A 22,885-nucleotide genomic window follows, 5' to 3' on the forward strand; every position below is an offset into this window, starting at 1 on the left:
ATGTGTGCAGCGACTGTGGGAAGGGCTTCCGGCAGCTCTCCAACTTGTACACACACTGGCGCACGCACACTGGCGAGCGCCCTTACTCTTGCACCCACTGCGGGAAGAGCTTCAGCATGAAGCACGACCTCACCAAGCACCAGCGCATCCACACCGGGGAGCGCCCGTACCCCTGTGGCCAGTGCGGCAAGGCCTTCAGCAACATGTCCAACCTCCTTGCCCACCAGAGGACACACACGGCACAGAAGCTGAAGGCCGCTGGCTTGGCCCAGTCCAGCCAGAAGTAAGCGTGCAATAGAGGCACTGGTGCAGCTCACCTTTTGGGTGTGAGCCCATCAGGAAATAGGTGCAATTGGCCACTGAGTGTAACTGGCACTGGATATACAGGTCGGGTCTCCTTCAGGCTGGCATAATTCAGGAGTTGCTCCATTTTGCTGCAGCGGAGCGACAATTGTGCGCTGCCAGGGCTGGAGGATGTACAAGAGGAGTGTCCCATCTATGCCATGAGAGTGGGTAACACCTGCCCAGATGCTGTCTTTGGCTAGCACCTCCTAGGATCCCAAATCCCCGTGGCTTCAACGGGAGCTGCACCTGCCTATGCCAGGGTCTGTTCTGTCTCGGGCATCATGCCAGGTCTCGCTTGTGCTGCTCCCCTGCAGGAGCCAGCTCTGTGCATGGTACGCTGCAGCCCCGCTGTGCACGCCTGTGGAGCAGCTCACACCAGGGGGGAAACTCGCCCTTGTTTGTGCCAGTGCCTGAGCTGGGACCCACAACTGTGCCGAGCTCTCTTGACCTGGATGGGGCTTAGAAACGATGGTGGCAGGCATGCTAGGAAAGCTGAGATGGGCAATCTTAATGCAATGAATGGGGCAGCATTGGGATACACAAGACATCCCTTGACTCAGGATCTGCTAGGGCCAAATTCTGCTTAGTTAAATCTTTTGTAAATCCAGATTAATTTCCAAGCAATGCTGGTGGTTACTCCAGAATTAGCATCGTATTCTGTTTGAACTGACACCGGTCACCGTTTGACTGTGACTTTTTCCCTCTCCCTTCCTTATGTCTGAGCAGAATTTGGCTGTAGGAGATGAAATGATGACTGGGCCCCTGCTGACTTAGTCAATGAATTGTGCCATTTCAAGTGTTCTTTAAATAGGCTGGGAGAGGGAGAATAAATAAGGATTAGTTGGTGTGCATGGTCATCTAGATTTCCACAGAGCAGCTTCCCACTCCTGGCTGAAGCACTTAAAAATGTAGGAATCCGGCCCAGGTACCCATGGTCCCTTTCCCTGGTACTCCTGGCCCCCACCAACTCCTTGTTCATTGGACATTAGGTAGTATTTTAAATGCTATTGAGATTTGTGCCCAGTGGGATCGGTGTTTTGTGTCACAAGTGCACAGATCCAGGGACTGTCCCAGGAATTATCCTGCTGTTCTTTTAGTTCATGGGTGGCAAAAGCTTGGTCAGTGTGGGGGTTTCTTTTGGCCGGCAGGGAAACTATTCAAACCTATTTACTGATCGTTCTCCAAACTCTTGTAAAGGCCATCCAGCACACCGGTGCCCTCCTCATCTGGTCCCATGGGGCAGCGGTGAATTGTCACGACTCGGGGAGAGCCCTGTGGGATGGGTGGCATGGCTCCGTGGACCGTATCTTGGTCACCCCTGCCCTAAAACAATTGGATGTGATGCATGTGACACAATTTAATTGCACTGTTGGATGTGACACAATTTAATCACATCCTGTGATTGTTAGAAACCAAATAAGCTCCTGTTGGAAATGTCTCAGCCTACCAGCTCTTGAGTGGTGCTGGGACTCTGCTCATCTCCCAGACTGCTTGGTGGCTTGGATGGAGGATCTTATGTACTCCACCTTTACCAGATGAGGACCGGATCTTTACCTGTTTACTTTCTCTGATGAGAAGGTAAACCTCAGAGCTTGGGGAAATGAGCTATTTAAACTAAAAGATAATGTTAGCACAAAAATAAATGGTATAAACTGGCCATGGCCAAGTGTAGCCCAGAAATAAGTAGGTTTCTAACTATCCGGGCAGTGAGGCTCTGCTAGGAGTAGCGGGGACAAAAGGTCTACCTGTTTTTAAGATGCAACTGGATATGTTTGTGAAAAGGATTATTTAATTGGATGGGGTGATAGCTGGGAATAGAATCGATGAGGCTGTTTCCAGCCCTGTGTCTCCTTATTCTCAGACGGGGCGTCACACTGCTCTTTGTAGGTTCAAACCAGGAATAACCCATTTTTATCTTAGAGCCTTGCTTATTCTGTCTTGGGCAACCTGGTAAATGGTGGCTGCTCTAAGTGAGACTCTAAACTTTTTGGGACAGGGACCGGGATATAGTATGTGTGTATCCAGTGCCCAGCATGGGGGGCCAGGCTCCTGACTGGAGAGACGACTTCAGTGGCTTTCAAGCTAAGTTCTGCAAAACTGTGGGATTTTAGGACTTGCCAGGGCTTCTGCAAAGAGACTAGGGGTAATGGTGGGGGGGTTGCCTGGCTCTGTGTCACCTCACACTGCCCTCGGCAGGGTTTCTGCAGCGGGAGAAGTGATATGAGAGGATTTTGTGACTCCAGGAAGTTTGAAAGCCATTTATCTAAGTCATACTTGCTTTGCATGTGGCTAATAAATGGCTCAGGTGAGTGAATAGGGTCTGGTCCCAGCATGTGCAGATTGTGAAGCGTGTGTGGGTAGTAGTTTATAGGGGGTGGGAGGTATCGGGTCTCTAGTGACTGTTAGGTAACTGTACTGGGGTTGCTTTTGGAAACCCTTTGTTTGGGGAATCTCCCTCTGTGGAGACAGGCTGTCAGGCGCTAAAACGCTCTTTAACTCATCGGAGAGCTGCTGAACGAGAGCCAGCAACTGGAAGCTGAAGCCTGTTGCATTCAAATTAGGGATACGGTACAAGCTGTTAACACTAAGGTTGATTAACCATTGGCACAAGTCCCCACGGGAAGTTACAGCATCTCTCTTTCCTGATGATTGCAGATCCAGACTAGATGTCTTCGTGGCAGATAACGCTGCCGACAGGGGCACGGTATTGGATTCGGTGCAGGAGTGAAATCCTTCGACCTGTGTGGTATCGGAGGTCAGACTGGATCATCTGCTTGCTCCTTCTAGCCTTAAATTTCATGAATGAATCCATCACACAGTTGGCCATACTTTGCTCTACCTCCTTTTCTTTTAAACACTCTGGTACTGGAAGCAGAAGTTTAGACTGAGGGAGGAAAAAGCCGTGCAGAGACTGAGTTGTTGGTGTTGGATTAATATAGGTGTAGAAAAATCAGTCCGGCTGCTCCCTGATTGTGTTTTCCAGCGAGACCTAATTCTCCGGTACCCTCTCTCCTCATGGTGTGTTGCTACACACCCCTTTACCTTTTTCTGTTCAGATTGTAAGCTCTTCAAGGCCGGGACTGTTTCACTGAGTGCTTGTATAACAAGGCCTAGATCTCATGGGGCTCTAGGGACTCCTGGCTCTCCTGATGGGGCATGACGAGATGGGTGTCTCAGTTTTCCCAAAGTGCACGCCCAGGTACAGTATTAGGTGCAGGTGCCCAAATGGCAACAAGTCTGTGTTAAGAGAAAAGGCGTTTCATGGGCTCAGATATGGTTATTATCAGTGGGACGAGAGTATTAAGAAGCAGTTGCAAAACCTACAGTCGTACACTGGAAAAGGACCTAAGACTAAGAGTTCTCCAGTGGGTATTTGTGTGCATGTGTGTGCGTGTCTTTAATTCCTCCTCCCCCAAGTCCTGTGCAATCCCAATTATTTTGTGACCTGCTTGAAGCAGGTTTTTTTTTTTTTTTAACCCTGTGTGTTAATTCTTGCATGGTTGCTGTTCTCTAGAATCATATTACATCCCAATGCGGTGAAATAGTGAGTCCATGTAGGAATGACTCATACTGGCATTAGATCATAGGATGATGGGGAAGTAGGGCTAGAAGGGACCTCACAAGGCCATCTTGGCCAGTCCCCTGCTTAAACCAGGATCATCCCTGACTAAACCAGCCCAGCTAGATGTCTGTTCATTCTGCTCTTGAAAATTTCCAAGGATGGAGATGCCACGACTGCTCTAGGTAGCCTAATGTCTGGCCACCCTCATAGTGAGAAAGTTCCTTCTATCGCCAACTTAAATGTCCTCCGTTGCAGCTTGAGGCTGTTAGTCCTAGTCCTGTCCCCTATGGCCACCGAGAACTGTGAACTTCCACAGAGAATCTCCACTCTATAATTGTCCGTCAGGCATTGAGAAGCCTAAGTAATCGACCCAGTTTTAAACAAGATTACTGCTCACGACAGGTGAGCAAGCAGGTACGGGCCACTTTTCTGCAGCCAGGATACCAACCTATATGGATCCAAGCTGGGGGGAGTAGCAGATATCCTGGAGGGTAGGGCTAGGATTCAGAGGGACCTCGAGAAATTGGAGGTTTGGACCAAAGAAATCTCATGAGGGCCAATAAGATCAAGTGCAAAGTCCTGCACTTAGGAGGGAGCAATCCCATGCACCAGGACGGGCTGGGGACTGATGGGCTGTGCAGCAGCTCTGCAGAAAAGGACCTGGGGTGACAGGGGACCAGAAGCTGAACAGGAGCCAGCAGTGTGCCCTTGGTGCCAAGAAGGCTACCGGCATCCTGGGCTGCATTGGCAGGGGGGGTGGCCGCAGGACAAAGGCCGGGAACCTTCCTCTCATTCTGCACTGGGGAGGCCACATCTGGAGTCCTGGGTCCAGTTGTAGGCCCCCACTACAGAAAGGATGTGGACAAACTGGAGAGAGTCCAGCGGAGGGCAATGAAAATGGTTGTGGGGCTGGGGGACAGGACTGGTGAGGAGAGGCTGAGGGAACTGGGCTGATTTATTCTGCAGAAGAGAAGACTAAGGGGGATTGAATAGCAGCCTTCACCTCCCTGCCGGGGGGCTGCAAAGAGGATGGAGCTGGACTGGTCTCAGTGGGGGCAGATGACAGGACAAGGAGCAATGGGCTCAAGCTGCAGCAAGGGAAGTTGAGGTTGGATATTAGGAAAAACTTTCTCACCAGGAGGGTGGTGAAGCGCTGGAACAGGTTACCCAGAGAGGTGGTGCACTCTCCAGCCTTGCAGGTGTTGAAGACCCAGGTAGACAAAGCCCTGCCTGGGATGATGTAGTTGGGGCTGGTCCTGCTTGGAGCAGGGGTTGTGACCTGAGGTCCCTTCCAACCCTCATCCTCTGTGATTCTGTGATCCCCCATTTGATTCAGCATCACAATTCCCAAGTTGCAATGTAAAGTCAGAATGAATTGGAGCTTTTTACACTGCACATAAACAGATTTTTATAAGTCCTTTCCATTATAAGGCTCTGTTATCAGTTGCTTATATCTTTATCAGATGTTAACCATCTAGGCTAATGTTTTTTTTTTTAATACTGGGTATCTGCCTTAGACTAGTATTTGGGGAAAGTTGCAGAAAAAATAAATCTGAGAATTTCAAGAATGAAATTTCATTCAAGAATGAGATTTAGGGAAAAGGCTTTGCTTTGCCCATATTTAAAAAACAAAACTTGCATAGCCAATTCAAGTTAGAAGCTTTTGGGCCTCCATACTTTGGAGCAGGGACTTGGAAACTGGTAGGGAGATAGTCATGGATGTGCCTTTTACTGTTCCTCCAAAAAACACTCACATTTGGCCAAGCCACAGGCCGACTGGCATGCAGTGGAGTTTGAATTAAAGCTGCACAGGATACAATAGCTCTGCCATGTGTTAGGTTTTTAAATACTGGACTTTGCAACCTGAGCATACTTTCAGTGTAATATTATTTTTTTAATGTGATTTCACATATATATATGTATGTTCTAGGACTACAGACTCTTTTTGGCCAGGGCACTTTGAGTTACAATACCTTTGGGATTGTGTGTTGGATCACAGCTGCTCCACATTATTGTTTTTGTGTTTTGTTTCTTTTTGCCTGAGTATTCTCTAAGATTAATTTAAAATGTAATTTAATTTAAAGGATTAAAATGACTGGGTGACCAGGAGTGTTCTGCTTATTTCACATATTTATCGTTAACCTCTCTGCAACATTTTGTTTTGTTTGTTCCCAAATGCAGTGGTCTTTACTATTTACTGAGTGTGAACAGTGTACTTTTTTTATTTGTTCAATACTGGAAAAAAGACATGGTCCCTGCCTCAAGGAGTCAAAACCGAATTTGAACTCAGTCTGGCAAATAGCATCGGCTTAGAGAAATATGGTCTAAATTAGGCTCACCTGCCCAACACACATTATTATAGGCAAATAATAGCATATATATGCTTTCTTTGATTATTTTGCGATGAAGTACGCAGCATGGTTCCTGCCCAGAGGTGCTGGCAGCCTGACGGACGTGGAGGAGATTTGGTGGTGGACATCTTGGAAGGGATCGGCATACACCAATCTTAATTTTCACCTCACTTTCTTCTTGGCTACATATGGTTGTAGGGAAGGCAGCAGTGGCCCGAAAGGAGTTGCCATTTGTGGCCCTAATGGTGTGAATGCGTCGTTAAAGGAGTGTGCACAGTAAGAGCAATGGTGGCCCCACGTGGGGACTAAGACTTTGCTCCCTCCCTCATGGCTGGTCTGAAGAAGAGACCCTGATTCAGCAAAGCACTCGTGCATGTACGTCACACGTGAAGCCAAGGCCACTGGTATGGTGGCATCTCGTGCTGGCAAGCTAAATTGTCCTTAGGTTCAGAGATTGCCCTGAGGGGGTCACAGGAACCCTTCAGCCTGATCCCATTTCTCCAGGCAGTGGGGAGGGGGCTGCTGTGGGTCACTGTCTACCTCCATTCAGGACAGGGGTTGCTATGTGCCCTTGGGGATCTGGGGGGGGGGCAGGTGTCCCCATTTCATATAACTGGGCCCTGACACGGTTAGCAGCTTGTGTGGCTTGGCTTGCATGGGATAGAGGGGGCTGCGGGGCCAAATCTGGCTCTTGCCCCATGGTTTGGGATCTGGGGATGCAGCAGGGTTGCAGGAGAGCTGCAACATCGGCTATGGTTTTGCTTCGCCCCTTCCCCCTAGCAGGCAGCCAAGAATGGAGGCCATCAGTCCACTTCCTTAACATCTTGTTTTACACCTGCTTTCTGTTAAGGCAGGGGCACCTGTGACTCTTACTATTTTACCTGCTTGGCATCTTCACCCTACTGCTAGTTTATTCGGGGTGTCTGTGTCAGCATCTGGATATGCTAGATGCACAAGTCAGTCTCTCTTCTGGGGCTGAATTGTGTAGCCTTCTTGGGTAAGTTGAATGATTGCTAATAAATGACCCACTAAACCCCCTTGCAAGCATCCTTTGGGGGTTTGGTGTTATCTGGAGCTATATAAGGCTTCCTAGAGATCTGCCTCTTGGAGAGAGCACATTTGCACATCACTTGGGTAGGAAATCTCCCCATTGTAACCTGGAAACTGGTTGGAGTATTGGGGATATGGTGCAGCAAGAAGAGAAAGGTTAGATAATGTGTTTCTTTCACCAAAGCTCTTCCTTTCTAGATAATTGCTGTGAGTGGGTGCTTTGCAAAGCTATGAATCCCCCACCCCAACAGACACACACACACCCCTACCTTTCCTTGGGTTGTACCGGGAGATTGAGGTGAGTCAAGTTGCAGGAGGGGCTGTCTTGTTGCTTTCCCCCCTCCATTCATGGAGAAACTATTTTTTTTTCTAATTGGTGCCCAGATCTTCAACCCACGTTAGCTGAAGCCCCACTTAGTGCTGCCGCTGGTTTTTATTCCTAGCATCTCCAGGGAATCCTTCCACATACATAGTATTTAAGGTCACTGGGTAGTAGAAAGGACTTGGCCTGTGGTTGGGTGAGACAGCTAGTTCTCCACTTGTATTACGACACCAATGGGTTGCACTTCTTACCTGGCCCACTCTAGCATAAAGTGGTCTGACACTGTTGTGGCTGAAGATGTCCCATTGTTTCAGACTCCTGCCTCAGGACCTCAGCAGCTCATTTCAATGGGCTCTCATGGGGCCCATTGATGGGGCTCAGGGTGGCTTTGCTTAGATAAGCCTAGACCCTGAGGTTGGAAAGGATGCTGAAGGCCCTCTAGTCCCAGCCCTAAGCCACCCCAGACAGATATCTGCCCAGCCTATTTGTGAAACCCCCCCAAAGCCCCCACTGGGCTTCTCCAGCCCTAAGCTGCAGGGACTGGGAGAGGGCAGAAGTGGCCCATGACCATGCATTGGACTTGGATGTTCAGTTTGTGGTCTGTTCTTGGGTTCTTGTCCTGGTTTAGGAGAAAATGAAAGAGAAGCAGAAAGGAGGTGAGAGGGAAGACCCAGTGAGAATTTCGGCAGAGGACATGACTGGAAGTGAGGAGCAGCCCTTGAATAAAAAGCCTCAAAACCAGGTGACCCCAGGGATGCCTCTGGAAGGGACGGATGCTTTTTGCAGGCAAGGAGGAACCTACCAGAGGCAGCGCAAGTTGCAGCAGATGAGGAGAATTGTAGTCGAGGAGCCAGATCATCAACAGGAACACGATGGGAGCTTTGGGAAGGCTCCAGAGTCCTCTTGGAAGGTGGGAGCCTTGGCCAGAGGGAAGGTGCCCATATGCTCTGCCCGGGATGAGTCCCAGAAGAGGAAGATTTTTAAAAGAAATCTGAAGGGTCCTTTCTGTGAAAAGATCTCTCACGGGTGCCAGGAGTGCGAGAAGAGCTTTGGGCGAAGGAAGGACCTGCACAGGCGAGGGAGAAGCTGTATTCCTGCCTGGATGCAAAAAGACCTTCTGGTTCAGGCACAGCCTGGTGTGACATCAGGCCACCCATGCGGGACTCCACTCCTCACAGTGGGACACCCCCTGCACCTGCTGGGAGAGCAGAAGCAACGTCACCCGCTCCCTTCTGCAGCCCAGCTGCAGTCACTTGCCCCATCGTGGGCTCTTTGGGTGCTGGAAAAATGTATTGCAAACTTACAGAGTGGGGTGGGTTTCCGGTGGACTCTAGTTGATGCTTCCCTCGGTCTCTTCTGCTGCAAAACAACCTGGAGCACTTCAGGGAGACTGTGTAGAGGATGTTGTTTGCTCTACATCTTGTGGCTGAATGCAAAAGTGGCTCCGTGGCTGTGGGGCACAAAGGGAAATGCCAGCCTGCATTCTTAGCAACACTCTCTCCTTGGGTTGGGTGTGGTGGTGAGTAGAGGGGAAAGGGGACGTGTTCACCCTTCCTGTTGTTTTCAAGGCTATTATTCCCAGCTGTGACCTATTCCCCCTTTGTTAATTGTGATGTGGTCACTGTTTGGTTTTTTCCCCATTACAGTGCACCGGTGCTACCTAGGATAGTCAGGGCCTAGCTGACTGCAGTCCAAATAATGCAAATGCTGTTGTATTATCTCACTATATGGGATGGGTCTGCCTCACCCTGTCCACAAACCTGGACCAGTTAGAGCAGGTGTGTGCTTTTCTGTGTTATACAGATGCTGGAATGATACTGCCACGTGTCTGTTTTACCCAGAGCTGCATGGTAGGTTGGAGCTGTGCTGTCAAGTTGCTTAGCTCGTTATTTGTCTGACTGCCCATTAAAAGATGATGTTGGAAGAAATCGGCACCAGCGAACAATTGCTTTGCTTTACTTTATTTGACATTTATGTCCTAGATCTGTCCCCCCCCCAGATCATAGAAAGCAGGGCTGGAAGAGAGCTCAAGAAGTCATGTAATCCTAAAGTGGGTTCATCTGTACTGAAACCACACTGGACAGTGCATATTGCTGCAATTTGAACCTTTTACTTTGTGTCCTATCTGCAGTGGTCATGCAGAATAATTTATAATCTTCCCCTATATAGTAATTTTACCCCTTTGAAGAATGATGATATCTTGGCTCCTCTAGATCAAACAAACACTGTGCATCCAGTCTTTCTTCATAGGTCATGTTTTCTAGGTCTGTTTGCTTGTCTTTTTCTCTGCTGGGCTTTCCCTCGTTGGGCCACATCTTTCCTGACATATGGTGCCCCAAACTGGTCGCGGTACTCCCCACCTCCGTCTTCTCTTCTCCACACTGAATAACTCTAATTCTTTCTGCCTTTCTTTGTAAGTCGTGTTTCCAAAACCTCTAATCATTTTTGTCCCTTTATGCTGGATTCTTTTCACTTTGCCTACATCTTTGTGAATGATGGTGCCCCGAATCGGACAGAGTACTCCAGGTGATTGTAGCAGAAAGCCCCCTTTTCCTCTTGCCTGCATTTGCTCTCCCCTCTTTGGATATGTTTCTCTTTTTTTACCTTTTCTTCCTTCCTCTCTCTTTCACTTTAAGATAAAGAATTGTGTTTTAAAATTTGTGTGTGCGCATTTTGTATCTCCCCTTGTAGTTTGGTATTTTTATCTATTTGTGTGCCATGGCATTTGTAGCTTATATTTTATACTCCTCACCTTTCAGCTTTCAACTGAATGTGTTTAGTTTCAGAAGTAAGTTATACATTGTAACAATGTTAACAAGGGCAGGAATCAAACCACTCTTCCCTGTATCAGGCGGGCCCCTGAAAGAGGAGCGAATCAGTGATTGAATGTGTAACACAGTAGCAGCAGACAGCAATTAACACCTGGAAACTGCAGATCAACCAATGGAAGAACTCAATAGGAGACAATGTAACAACCGGGAAATCTCTAAACGTCACTGATCAAGGGCTAGAAGCCCTGGCCTCAGTTCATCAATGCCAGAGACCAACTTTTGGGCTGAATATCTCCAGATCAACCGCTCCCAGAGCCCTATTCAAAATTCATCAACGGACTCCCAAACCTGCACGTACATGCGGACGACCCCTGGGGCTGACAGATGCTGTCCAGTAGCCACCGAGGGGGGAAGTCCCACGAGGGTCAACGACCCCTGGATTGGGCAAACCTGAAAACTGGGGAGTCACCAAAGTCTGCCAAGGACAGATAAAAGGCAGTGAAAAGTGACCCTCAGTGGCGCCCTCTTGATCTCCAACTCGACCAGACCTGTCCAGCCAGAAGGACCAGCCGGCGACCCCCTTCTGGAGGATAACACCACGCCGGAAGAAGCCTCAACGACAGACTCCAGCGCTTGTAGGATAGGTATACCTGACTCTATAGCCTGCTACTGTGTGTGTGTGTGTGTGTGGGGTGGGGGGACCAGCCTCAAGGTTTACGATTTAACTCATTACAGTGTTTCAATCCGCCTAATAAACCAGAATTTTAAGGATCCCGAGCTGGACATTTGTAGCCAACAGTGAGGCCTCACCGGTGCTCCTCCATAGCACTGAAGAATCACTTCCCTTGATGTCAGTGGGCTCTGGATCAGGACCATGGTGCTGCTGAGCCAGCTGAGACCCATCTAAATAGTCAACTCCATTTGGTGCAGGCCTATTTTCTTGCAAAGAGCCGATACTTCCTTTTGGTTAGAGCGGCAGCAGGTGGGGCTGGCGAGCCATGTCTGAGGTCCTTGCAGGGGATTGAGCAGCAGGGAGGTATAGCTGAACTCACAGAAAAGAGAGGCTCATCAGTGACCCCGGCAGGAAGTGTAATGGGGCAGGGGGGACCTGCAGGGAAGGGAGACAGCTCAGGAGCAAGAAATGCATGCTCAACTTCAGTACTGTGCTCCCTTTAAACCCTGAGCTAGGGGCTGAGCAACTGACTTGCCTTTATGATGGGTGTTGTCAGGGTCTACAGATGTTATGGTGCAGTTCCCTGCTGTAGCAGGATGCTGGGCTCGGGGTGCCAGGACCTCCTGCCCTGTCCTGTGATCAGTCCTGCACTTCCTCACTGTGTGCAGTCCCGTAGCCTAGCTGTCTGGTACTCGTGTCTGTGCCTAGCCTCTCACAGACAGTTTGGCACCCAGGGCGTCATTGACCCTGGGATATCCCTGGGCTCCCAAACAAGCTTTCTCCTAATTGGAAGGACAGTGGCATTTGAGAACAAACCTGCATGAACAAAGCAAGGTGAATCCTGAGTCTGGTGATTCTGTGATGTGAGACCTTGTTATGGGTGCAAACCAGATTAAATCCATGTCAATGTGGCCTTTTAAGTGGATTTCCAGGTCTGCCTCTGACTTGCCCTCTGGCCTTGGGTGAGTCACTTAGCTGCTTCATTCGCACTTTCCCTGTCAGAAATACGTGGGTAACAACACTTCCCTGCCTGCGTGGCAGGGGTTGTGGAGCTGAATCGGAGTGCCTTTCACTGGCCCGGATAGAGGCACACTGTGATCTCCTGCAGACAGACAAACACAAAGCAACACAAAACTTTGTGAGAGCCGCTTCACCCTGCACAGGAAAGTCGACTGCCCAGCATGGCAGTCTCATCCTCCAAAGGGGTCCTCAGCTGATGACACAAAGCCCTGGTTCTGTATTGTGCAAAGCCCAGATGCATTAGGGCGGTGTTTCCTAACCAGTGTGCCATCAGAAGTGAATAGGTGTGCCCTGGAGTATTGCCATGGCAATGAGCTACAACGAGCGGCAATAGGTGTGAGGATGGGGAACACCTTAACAGGTGGGCCATGACAATTTGTATTAATGTAAGCGTGCCTTGGGCTGGGAAAGGTTGGGAAACACTGTACTAAGGCACCAGACACCTTCGACATACGGCCACTCTTGTGTCTGGTTTGAACTCAGCTGCGGTTCTTCACGGGCAAAGACTTTACCTTTGTAACCGCACCACCTGCATGGAGGACATTAAGTCCATACGATCATATGAAGTGCTGTATGTCCTGAAGCATCATCAGCTGTTGGCCCTGTATGTGCGAATGGGGGAAATTAATACATTTTTAAGGCTAGAAGGGTCCACTAAGGTAATCTAGCTTGACCTCCCCACAATGCAGTCTAGGCAACCTCCTGCACTAATTCTTGCACTAGCTAAGGACTTTGGGCAGATATTTTGAAAGACATCCAATCTTTAGCCCCCACAAGGGAGATGTTTCCAATGACTATTAAAAACCTGTGGAAAAAGCCATGTGAGCTCAGGGTTAGAGAGCTCTCCACGATGGTCCAGGAAATAAGGGAGAAAAAAGGTATTTTGGTGATATTTATTGGACTAATAAGAGTTGAAATCTGTCCCTTGCCTTACAACTACTTCTGTTATATTCTTTTTATTCTGTGTTTTTACAGTCCTTTGCCACTTATTTAAGTACTAGTTTCATTTACATAATCAACTTAAATACAAGGCATTGCTTTATCTGGTATTTAACTTAGACTGTACCAGCTTCTTTCCAAGACCTGAGGAAGGGCACTTTGTGCCTGACAACTTGTTTAATTTCTCCCCCAACTATACAGTTTGTCCAATAAAAGATCATAGGAGAATAGTGCTGGAAGGGATGTCATGAGACCATCTAGTGAAGCAGGATCATTTTGACTAACCCATCCCAGCCCAGTGTCTGTCCAACCTGCTTTTGAAAATTTTCAAGGGGAAATTTTATGACCTAAAATATCACCAAACCCTGTTACTTCTCGCATCTGAGCTCAGGGAATCGATCATTGCTTTTCTGAAATGCACTGAGCTGACCTGCTGCGTATAAAATTGCTAAGCTCTTCTTGCTGAGCAGACTCAACCCGGCAGTGCTGCAAACCCGTGTCAAACCTGACCCGTGCTTAAACTCCAGGTCTCAGATCTCGAGCAGGCTATGGCAGAGCTGACGGGTCCTCTCCTGAAGTGAAATGACTTGCACAAGGTCTCTGTGCTTGTGCCATTGAACTTATTGCCCACCTTCATCACCATTTATCATGAGATTCCTTGTGCGTGTTGGCGTGAAGGTGGGTTTGGACCTGGCAACAAATGTACTGTTGTTAACTCTTGTGACTTTATCCTGACTTCATTAAAGCTGTAGGATCCAGAGCCACAGGAATAGGAAGGGATCTCAGTGTTCATTTGTTTTTTAAAAGACTGTTTCTAGGATGCCTGGCTGTAGAGAAAAGCCTGTAAAGGTGACCTGGGCATCTCATAAAGGTTCAACACCCTCCAGGACCTTGCCTGCGGCTCACCTCGTGGGTTCGACTCCCGGCCGCCCAGGGCTGAGACGTGCGCTGAGCTAGGTTCGGCGGCCTCCGTGCAGCAATCCTTGTGTCATTGCTGCAGGAAGAGGCCTGGGCAGGCACCTCGAGGGAGAGGGGAGCACTTCACTCGGACGGTGGGGGATCCCCAGGGCTCCCTGCTTCACCTGCTCCCAGGACCCTGTGCCTCCATTTCCCTTCCTGACCCCCTCTAACAGCAGCCAGGTTTTCAGTCTAATCCCCCTGGATCTCCTGCTGGCAGAGCTCTCCTGTATCTCTCTAGCAGGCCAGACTATCTGGCCACATATCAGGAGTGGGAGGTCAATGTGTAACGAGAGGCACAGTCCGAGGCGTGCCCTGCGGTGATGTCCGGGGGCTAACGCCAGCAGTCAAGGTCTGCGCAGGGGTCTGCGGTGCACAAGCAGTGTCGTCATTCCCCAGGACAGCAGCCCGCGAGACCGCAGGAGAAGCCTGAGCTCCTCTTCACGATCACCCCCCACTCTCCCTGCACCCCCAGCGCTGCAGGATGAGGCCCTGGCTGCTATGGGGGCTGGCGGCTGCATTGGTCTTTGTGGTGGTGGCTGACACCGATCGGAGGGATGCCCCGGTGACGCCTGGTGAAGTCAAGGAGGAGGTTTGTGGGTGGGGAGGGGGAGACGGGGCAGAGAGAGGGAGGAGGGTGGGTGCTCTTTCCATACTGAACCAGGCACAGGGAGCAGGGTGCTTTGATACGAAGAAAAGGTGAAGCCCCAGCTGCTCCTTGCAGTGTTTGTGCGAGTGCGCCTGTGCCGTCAGCCCTGTGCCCCTGTTACTCTGATATCAGCTGGCTAGTGCTGCACGTGCCCCCTACCCCCGTTGCAGGTCTTGGCCTGGGTGCTGTCCTGTTTCTGCTTCTGCTGACACCTCTCTGCTCTACGGGTTTGCTGCCCTTGTCCCTGTCCCAGCGACCACTTCCGCTGCTGCAGTGGGGTTATCCCCAAGTTTGTCACCTGGTATTGATCTGAGGCTGTACTGCCTTATGTCCCAGCCCTGGGGAAGGGCATTTGGTGCCTGCAACTGTGCCCAAAATCTCTCCTGACCTGTGGAAGCCTGCCTGAAACCTCCTGCCATTCCCCCACGGCTTCACTGGCAACTGAGCTCCCGACTACAGCGTGGGTCCAATACGAGAGATCACCAAACCCAACTTGCTCCCCAGCTTCTGCGTGACCTTGAGACAGGTTGGTGCCAGGGAGAAGGCGCCTAGCAGAGTTTTTCTTAGCGGAGGGGACGTTTGCAGCCAGTGAGAGGATTATGGGAAGAGTGGAGGGAGTGGGAGGACTGTCTGGTGCCCTGTTTGGAAACAAGGCGCCTCTCCACCCCTCCCTAGGCTGCCTGATAGTACCCCTGCCCCTCCCAAAACAGTGCCCTCTTATCTGCAGCTTGGCCCCATCCCGCTCCCCGTTATGTGAGTGGCTTCCCAGGTTGCAAGCTGCCCGGCATGTCCACCCAGGCCGCAGAGGGACGGAGGTGCTGGGCGAGGGAGGGTGGTGCTGACTGGGTTTCCAGATCGTGGGCCGTCCAGTGCTTCACCAGCGATTGGCTGAAGCTCAGCCTTGCCCTGTCCCCACCCAGGGCCATCCCAGGTGGGCTGGGAGGCTCTGCTCACAGATTTGTGTGACCCTTGGCAGTGGCCGGGTGTTTGCAGGGCATGGGTCTATTGCCAAACTTGTGCAACAGGCAAACCTTTCTTCATGGACTCAGCCAAGTGCTGCCTTTGGGAGGAGGCAGTGGGGTCAAGCCCCTTCTCACACCCCAAGGGGCTTTAGCTGTTTGCACTTGGCAGGTTTTGTTTGCTGCTGACACACCTCTGTCCTGGCCTGCAGGACCCTGCCCCTGTTGCTGTCCTGAGATCAGGCACGCTTTAGCTCCTGGACAGTTTTGCAAAGTAACACCCCAGCCCCGTTTCAGCGCTGTCTCATCCCCCTGCTCCGGCACTGCGCACAGTCCTCGGACACTGTCCTGACCTCCCACGCCACCCGGACAATCAAAGACGAGCCCTGCAGGCTCCCCAACCCCCTTAGCATTTGGCGGTCTTATCTCGTCTGCAGACAAGAGGCTCACGGCTGACAAACGCCCTGCACTAACGAGCTCACGCTGGTCTCTGGTGATAACGGTGAGGCCCGTCCCTCATGCCAAATTCTTTCTATCCCCAGGGTCAACGTTCACAGCTGGGCCTCAGCAGCACGGAAAAACACAAACCCAGAAGGCCCTGTTCTGGCTGCTTTTCTATTCTGAGACCGGTGAGTAGAGGATGGAGCAGGCAGCCACGTGCTGGGTGCACCTCAGATGGGGTCGACCGTCAAATGATTAGGGCCCGGCTACACCTTCAGATGAAAGCTGGATAGAAACCAGCTAGAGAGTTGTTACACATTTTCAAGCACTAACATTATAGCGGGTTGGCTCTTTTTATAGCTGGAGAGTCATTTGTATCCTGTGATAATTCATTTGCAGATGTGGCCAGTCTAACTTTAGTGCGCGGTTCACTAGTTAATAGCGTGAGATATGTAATGTATAGCAGGGGCTTTAGAGAAAGAAGCTGGATACTCTAGATGTGGGTCTGGGAACTGGGAGACTTGAGGTGCAAGTGAACAACACACAACCACCGAACTGGTGCCAGTGCAAACCTGAGTAAGAATGAAACAGCCTGGCAAGGAGACAGCCATCCCCAAGCTTCATCCTAAGCGGCGAGCCCTTCACAAGCCATCCTTGTGCAGAGCTCCCACAGGACTCGGACCAGGCTCAGGGTGGCTTTGCTTAGATAAGCCTAGACCCTGAGGTTGGAAAGGATGCTGAGGGCCCTCTAGTCCCAGCCCTAAACCACCCCAGACAGATATCTGCCCAGCCTATTTGTGAAACCCCCCCGAAGCCCCCACTGGGCTTCTCCAGCCCTAAGCTGCAGGGACCGGGAGAGGGCAGAAGTGGCCCATGACAGGCTCAGCCCAGGCTCCATCTGGGTTATCGCGGACTCCCCAGGTAGAGGCTTGCTCCCCTGCTGCACACGCCTGGGTCGGGCACGTCCCTTCATTGCATCATTTTTTGCTTGATGCAAACACAGGGGAGGCTCCTCTCTGCAGTCGCCCCTCTGCTCTGGGACGTCCTTGGCCAGAACCCGAGCTGGGATGACTTTCAGAAATGCTACAAGGACTTCCTATGTGGGCAGGCATTGACCAAAACAATTAGGATGAGCTGTTGTTCAGGCTGTCTCTGCTTATCTGGATGTTTTAGCTCCTTTTCCAGTTGTTTTGCTCTGTTGTCACTCTCTTGTTTGTAAGTGATCTCTCTTTTCTTATTGCAAGCCGCCCTAAGCCCTGGTTGGGAAGGGCGGCATAGGAATGAAATACATACAAAGCAAATAAATACTAGTGAAGGTAGGCTCAGAGGCACCGGAGAATTCCTCCTGGAGTCTCCTCCCTACAGGGGTTTCCGTCCGGGTCAGACCTGTTGTCGAGATCAGGGCTCTCCTGGACTGTTGTGCCTCCTTTGGGAAGTGTGAGGCCTCCCTTTGCTATCTTTGCACAGCAGCTGCACTAGCTTTCAGCTACATGGTGGGTCTCACACAGACCTAAAACCAGGGGCTGGATTGCAGACTGCAGCACAGATGCCACAAGTAGATGCCGATGTAGAGCCACCCCACCACGGTGTCCTTACACCCCAGCTCTCCCCACTCCCAGGTGCCCTTTGCTGTCCTCGGGACCCTGAGGTGCCATAGGGATCTGCCCTGCAGCAGCCTGCACCCCTCGTCCTTTGCAGGGGCCAGAGGCTCAGCAGCCAGCCAGGAGGGAAAGGCAAGGATGGTGCGGACCCAGCCCACAACCCAAGGAATTGGGGTCGGTTGGTTCTTGTCACTCCCTCTATAGCAAGGATCTTTCCCCAGTCCCCGAGGACCCCCAGGTACAGCACAGCAGGTGCACAGAAAGCCGTGAGCTCCAGATGAGCAACCAGGCAGCAAACCTTGTTCTGTACCTGAAACGTGCAGGGAGAGCCGAGGGGCCAGCGGCCTTCCAGTCTGAGCCTGCAGTGCAGCCAGAGCCTGTGCTCCCAGAGAGGGCGCGGGGGCTCCTGCCGGGACAGGGTGCATGGGAGGGGAGCAGGGCTGAGATGTGTTATCACTGATGCTCAAGGTCACCCCATGAGCCCACCCCAGAGCCCTGCTGCTCCTGCACCCACAGTTACCCTGTGACCGCACCGAGACGGGTCTCCAGTTTTATAGTTTCATAGTTTATTAGGGGCTGGAAGGGACCTCGCAGATCATCGGGTCCAGCCCCTCCGCGCTAGGCAGGAAGACAAGTGGGGTCAAGCCACCCCAGTGAGGTGACTGTCCAGTCTCCAATGGTCTCCATCTGCAGGATTCAGAGGCCACGGTCCGAAAGAGGAGGACGCTCTATGCAGCTGTATCCACTAATAGGACGAGCAGTCATGGCCGCTTTACCCCTTTCATTCAGAAGACTACTAAGCCCCTCAACACACAGCAGGAGGTGAGCGGGAGGAAATGGCAAGTGCCAGAATAAGCATGCGTTGAAGCCCCTTCCCTGCGTGCTGGGTGCAGAGAGAGTGGCAGTGCCCAATGCCTGGCCCACTTGGGAGCTACAGCACGTGCAGCGGGACAGGGGATGGGGTGGTGTCTTGAGAGGAAGGGCACGGGGGAGTCAGCTGTGCTTCAAACCCTTCTGCTGCCAGTTCTTAGCCTGGTACTGCCCAGGCTGGCATAGCAGAAGGACAGAGCAGAGACAGCCCCACCCCATAGCCATCACCCCACAACGTAACCTCTCATAGGAGCATCTGCTTGGAAGGGACCCCAAAAGCCATCTCACTGCTCCCACCTTGCATGAAAGCTACTGCTACCCTATCCTGTTCAAAGCATGCGCAGCCACCTCCTGAAAGCCTGCAGAGACCCAAACAGCAAGGCATTTTCCCCTAAATCTACACTGCTGCAGTTCGAAGCCACTGTTTCACATCCTGCCTTCTGCAGCAAAGGCCAACAGTTATTCTCCCTCTTCTTTAGGGTAGTCATCCAGATATGCAAAGATTTCTGTCACACTCCCTGCCCTATTGCAGAAAAATGACCTTTTCTGCAAGCTCATCGTGCCCAGTTTTCGTAAGCTCTCCTCGTACAACTGCCTTCCAACACCTGGATCATTTTTTCAGTCCTTCCCAACCTTGTGCCATCTGCAAACTAGATTGGGAAGCCCTCTCTTCTGGCACCCAGGTCACTAATAAATGTATTAAATCACATCAGACTGCAGCAGAAACCTCTGGAGTCTCAAAACCTGCTATTCTGACTTGGATTCACTGATAATTAACCCTGTGTAGGGGTTTAGCCAGAGGAGAGAGGTGTCACTACTGATGCACAAACAGACTTCATGAACCCACCGCTCTCCAAGCACCCAACCCTCACCCCTGAGCCCTAGTGTCACCGGGTGGAGCAAGGTCTCTAATTGTTTCTTTCTGGAGCTTCAGGGGGAACTACATAGACAGAGGAGGGGACTCGATGAGAGTTGGAAACCCAAACCCACCAGAAAGCCATTCAGGCCCGGCTCCACGCATATGTTCAGCTTGAAACCTGCCGAGTGCCTCCAGGTACAGCTGGTGCTGGGGCGGGAGGAGGGGGCCGTGACTCCAGAACAGAGCAGCGAAGCCCCTTCCCTGCGTGATCGGGTGCAGAGGGAGCACACGCACCCGGAGCCCTGGGGAAGCTGGGTCAGCGATGCAGGGAGAGGGGAAGGGGTGCTCCTGGGAGGGTGGGTGTCTCGGCAGGAAGGGCGCGGGCACCCCCTGAGCACCCCAGCCTGGGGCTGCGCAGGCAAGAGAGTGGACACTGGCTAGGGGCACGTCAGAGACACTCGGAGGAAACACTCACGCGTCTATGCTGGGGGCTTGGGGGCTGCACTTGCTGCTGGCTCCCATAGGGCCTTACAGCCCCGCTATAGGACCCCCCTCCTCCACCCTGTTCTCTGTGCTGCACGAGTGTGGTACGTCTCACCTGCCAGCACCCTGGAGACGACCCAGCAGGACGCTTTGGGTCTGGGTGCGAGGCTGCAGGGCACCCGGGGAGAGGTGGGTCCCCCATCAAGGGCTCCTCGCAGGCAGGACGTGAGCCGCGTGACCGAGGCCCAGCTCCGCTGCTCTCCTTCCACAGAAGCGCAACCTCCCGTTGAAAGTCAGGAGGGAGGTGACGAGGGCAAAGCCAACCGGTCTCGGATCCCATGTCCCCTGCTCCGGCTGCTACGGCCCCCTGAGCACCCCCAAGGTAAGATGCGGGGTGGGGACATGCAGAGGCCCGGCGTGGGGTGAGTGTCACCCCCAGGGTCACCCCACGACAGCTGGAGACTCTCCAGGGGTTCCTAACCATACTGCCTGGTCGCGGCAATGGGATAGATAGAGCACTGCATGCCAGGACCGGTTGTCTATGTGACAGCCACCCCTGCACCCATGCCTCTGCACAAAAGCTGCTTTGGGGACCCCACTGCCGCTCTGCAGCATGTGGCAGAGTTTCTCAGCTTGCACCTTGGTGACTCGCACCTGAATCTGCCCCGGGACTTCAGCAGAGGTGACCTTCAGAACGTATTGACTGGCAATGCACTGTCAATATTGACCCACATGAAGCCAAGGTTAATAATTAGCACAGGGCACAACGAGTCCTGCTGTTTATGGGAGCAGAGGAGTCAATGAATACCCTTACAGGATCCTTCACGTCTCCACCAGAAAGCTCTGGGTGTTTCTCACTTACGACGAGGGATTTCTCCTATGGGGAGGACTAGAAAACCCATACGACATGCCCCCCACCCAAACCTGTTCTGTTCGGAAAGGGAGATGAGGCAGACAATACAAGGAAGGTGTCCACAGGGGTCACAAGAAATAGTGGGCTAACTTGTCAACAAGGGAAGGTTTTGGTTAGAGATGGGAAGAGCTTTCTCACTCGGAGGGTGGTTCAGCACTGGGCCAGACACCGAGAGAGGTCGTAGATGTAGTCTCCATCGCTGCCTGGGATGGGTGGACAGGGATAATCCTGTCCTGAGCAGCAGGTGAGCTGGACTGAATGGCCTCTATTGGCCTCTTCCAGCTCTGGTTTTCTAGGATTTTAGGGCTCTCATGAGGCAAAATGAAAGAGCCGCCTCCTAAGTGACCCACCGGCGCTCTGTGAGGGGGCTCAGGGCTGTCACAACACGACTCAAGGATCGGGTGAGGGTCTGTGGAGACGTGGCCAATATCAGAAAATCCTTCTCTTGCAGGGAAAGTATGTGACCAGCCCAGGTCACAGCGCGTCTCTCTCTCCCTGTAGGACCAGCGCCAGAGGAGAGATGTGCAGACGTCTCAGCGACCCAGACCCACGAGAAAACCCGAATCCTCCGTGAGAGGCTCGGTACGGTGAGAGGCAAGGCGGGTGGGAGCTCAAGCCGCAGAATAACCAGCGGGCAAAGAAACCCCGTCCCTTATTGAGGGCATCAGAAAAGACCTGATGCACTGGCTGCTCTTGGCAAGCCCGGCCGGGCAGCCGGAGAACGGGCCCGGGGAGAGGGACTGAGGACAGACTCAAGGGAAATGCTGGAAGGGGACAGGAGTTGGCTCCGTGCTTGCCCATATCCTGACTCCCTCCCCCCCACTGATAGCCAGCCAGCCCCTGCCCTCCACCATAGCCCTCCTGCCCCACCAGTTCCTGCCCCACTCATGCTGGCTCCCCCTCCACTTCCCAGTGGGGCACAGTTGTCTTCCTCCCCACATCATCCTCCTGCACCAGGAGCATCACTAGGCCACACTGATGGCATCACTAGGAGCAGCTCCTTAGCTCACAGCTGGCCGTGACCCTCTGCTATTAGTGAGACTCGCACACGTGCCATTGTGGCCGCCGAGGAGGAAGGGTGGTGCAGACGGGCTGGACCTGGGAACAGGGAGCTGGGAGGTGGCTGTTGCCAGACACCTTGCCACCAGCTCCTGGTGAGTCGCAAGCTCACGGCAGATTTAGGGGGCCGGGATGGACCACAGCCAGAGATTCAGCTTTCAGGTTTGCATTGCCGCTGGGCTTGAGGCTAACCCTAGGTAGCAGTGTAAACATGGCGCTGGTTAGAGCTTTTTAGGGTTAAGACTGTCCAAGAATAGCCACTGAGCCCGTTTCTGGGAAGGGTGGGGAGACATCTGGGGAAACTGAGGCACGGAGGAGTTACAGGTCATGCTGTAGAGCCCAGGTGAGAAGCCAAGAGTGCCTGGCTCCAGGCTCACGTGCCTGCCACCTGCCTCTACCCGCTTCCTCCCCACCAAGTGCCACGTCCCAATGCTGTAGGCTGTTGCCCGCCCCATCCTGCCCCAGCATGCAGTGAGGGGCAGGTGCCACGGCCCCACAGCTCACCCCTCTCCATCTCCCTGCAGGCAGAGACCTCTGCAGAGGGGCTGCTGAGCGCCAGGGCCAGGAAGGAGGACCGGTGGCCTGCAGCGGGGAAGCGCAAGGCCAAGGCGCGGGAGAAAGTGGCAAGCTACTGCGCTGGCTGCTACTCCAACCTCATGCTGCGAAGCCCCCCGGCTGCCCCCGATGAGAAGGAGGGCCAGGGGTCGAGCAAACATTAATCACTGCCCTTCCTGCCCTGCCACCGAGGCCTCTGGGTCTCCCACGGGGCAGCTAGGGAGCAGCCCAAACAGGAGCCTTCCCCTACCTGCTGAGCTTCGGAGCTCAGTTAAAAAGGAAACCAGATTCCCTTCCAGACGTGCCCTGGTTTCCTGGCATGAGATGGAGCAGAAGCAAATATCTTTGTCTGAGTCCTGCCAGCCTCCCCCCTGCCTTGTTCCTCACCGCAGCAGGCAGGAGGGCACAGCCGTGCCGGGGCCCGGGGACCAGACTTGCTGCTGTCTGGTGCTCGAGGCTAATCCTCCGCGCTTTGCAAAGCCACATCAATAAAATCAGGTTGAGAA

At 52.4% G+C, this 22,885-nt stretch overlaps 1 protein-coding gene and 1 pseudogene across 2 annotated transcripts; both read left to right on the forward strand.

The window, feature by feature from the left end:
* Positions 1–3,761, forward strand: part of LOC102368814 — a 25,980-nt pseudogene extending 22,219 nt beyond the window's left edge.
* A 10,623-nt stretch (positions 3,762–14,384) lies between these two features.
* Positions 14,385–22,885, forward strand: LOC102385868. Of its 2 annotated transcripts, XM_006034543.3 has the most exons (7): positions 14,385–14,582; positions 16,141–16,227; positions 18,334–18,462; positions 19,445–19,564; positions 20,124–20,234; positions 21,267–21,347; positions 22,349–22,885. In XM_006034543.3, exons 1-7 carry the CDS (start codon positions 14,475–14,477, stop codon positions 22,541–22,543), a joined length of 831 nt encoding a protein of 276 aa, XP_006034605.1. In that variant the 5' UTR covers positions 14,385–14,474; the 3' UTR covers positions 22,544–22,885. The 2 variants fall into 2 exon arrangements, with proteins under 2 accessions (XP_006034605.1, XP_014380614.1); XM_014525128.2 differs by lacking the exon at positions 18,334–18,462.

This window comes from Alligator sinensis, unplaced genomic scaffold, assembly GCF_000455745.1.
Source record: "Alligator sinensis unplaced genomic scaffold, ASM45574v1 scaffold524_1, whole genome shotgun sequence".
Taxonomy (NCBI): Eukaryota; Metazoa; Chordata; order Crocodylia; family Alligatoridae; genus Alligator; species Alligator sinensis.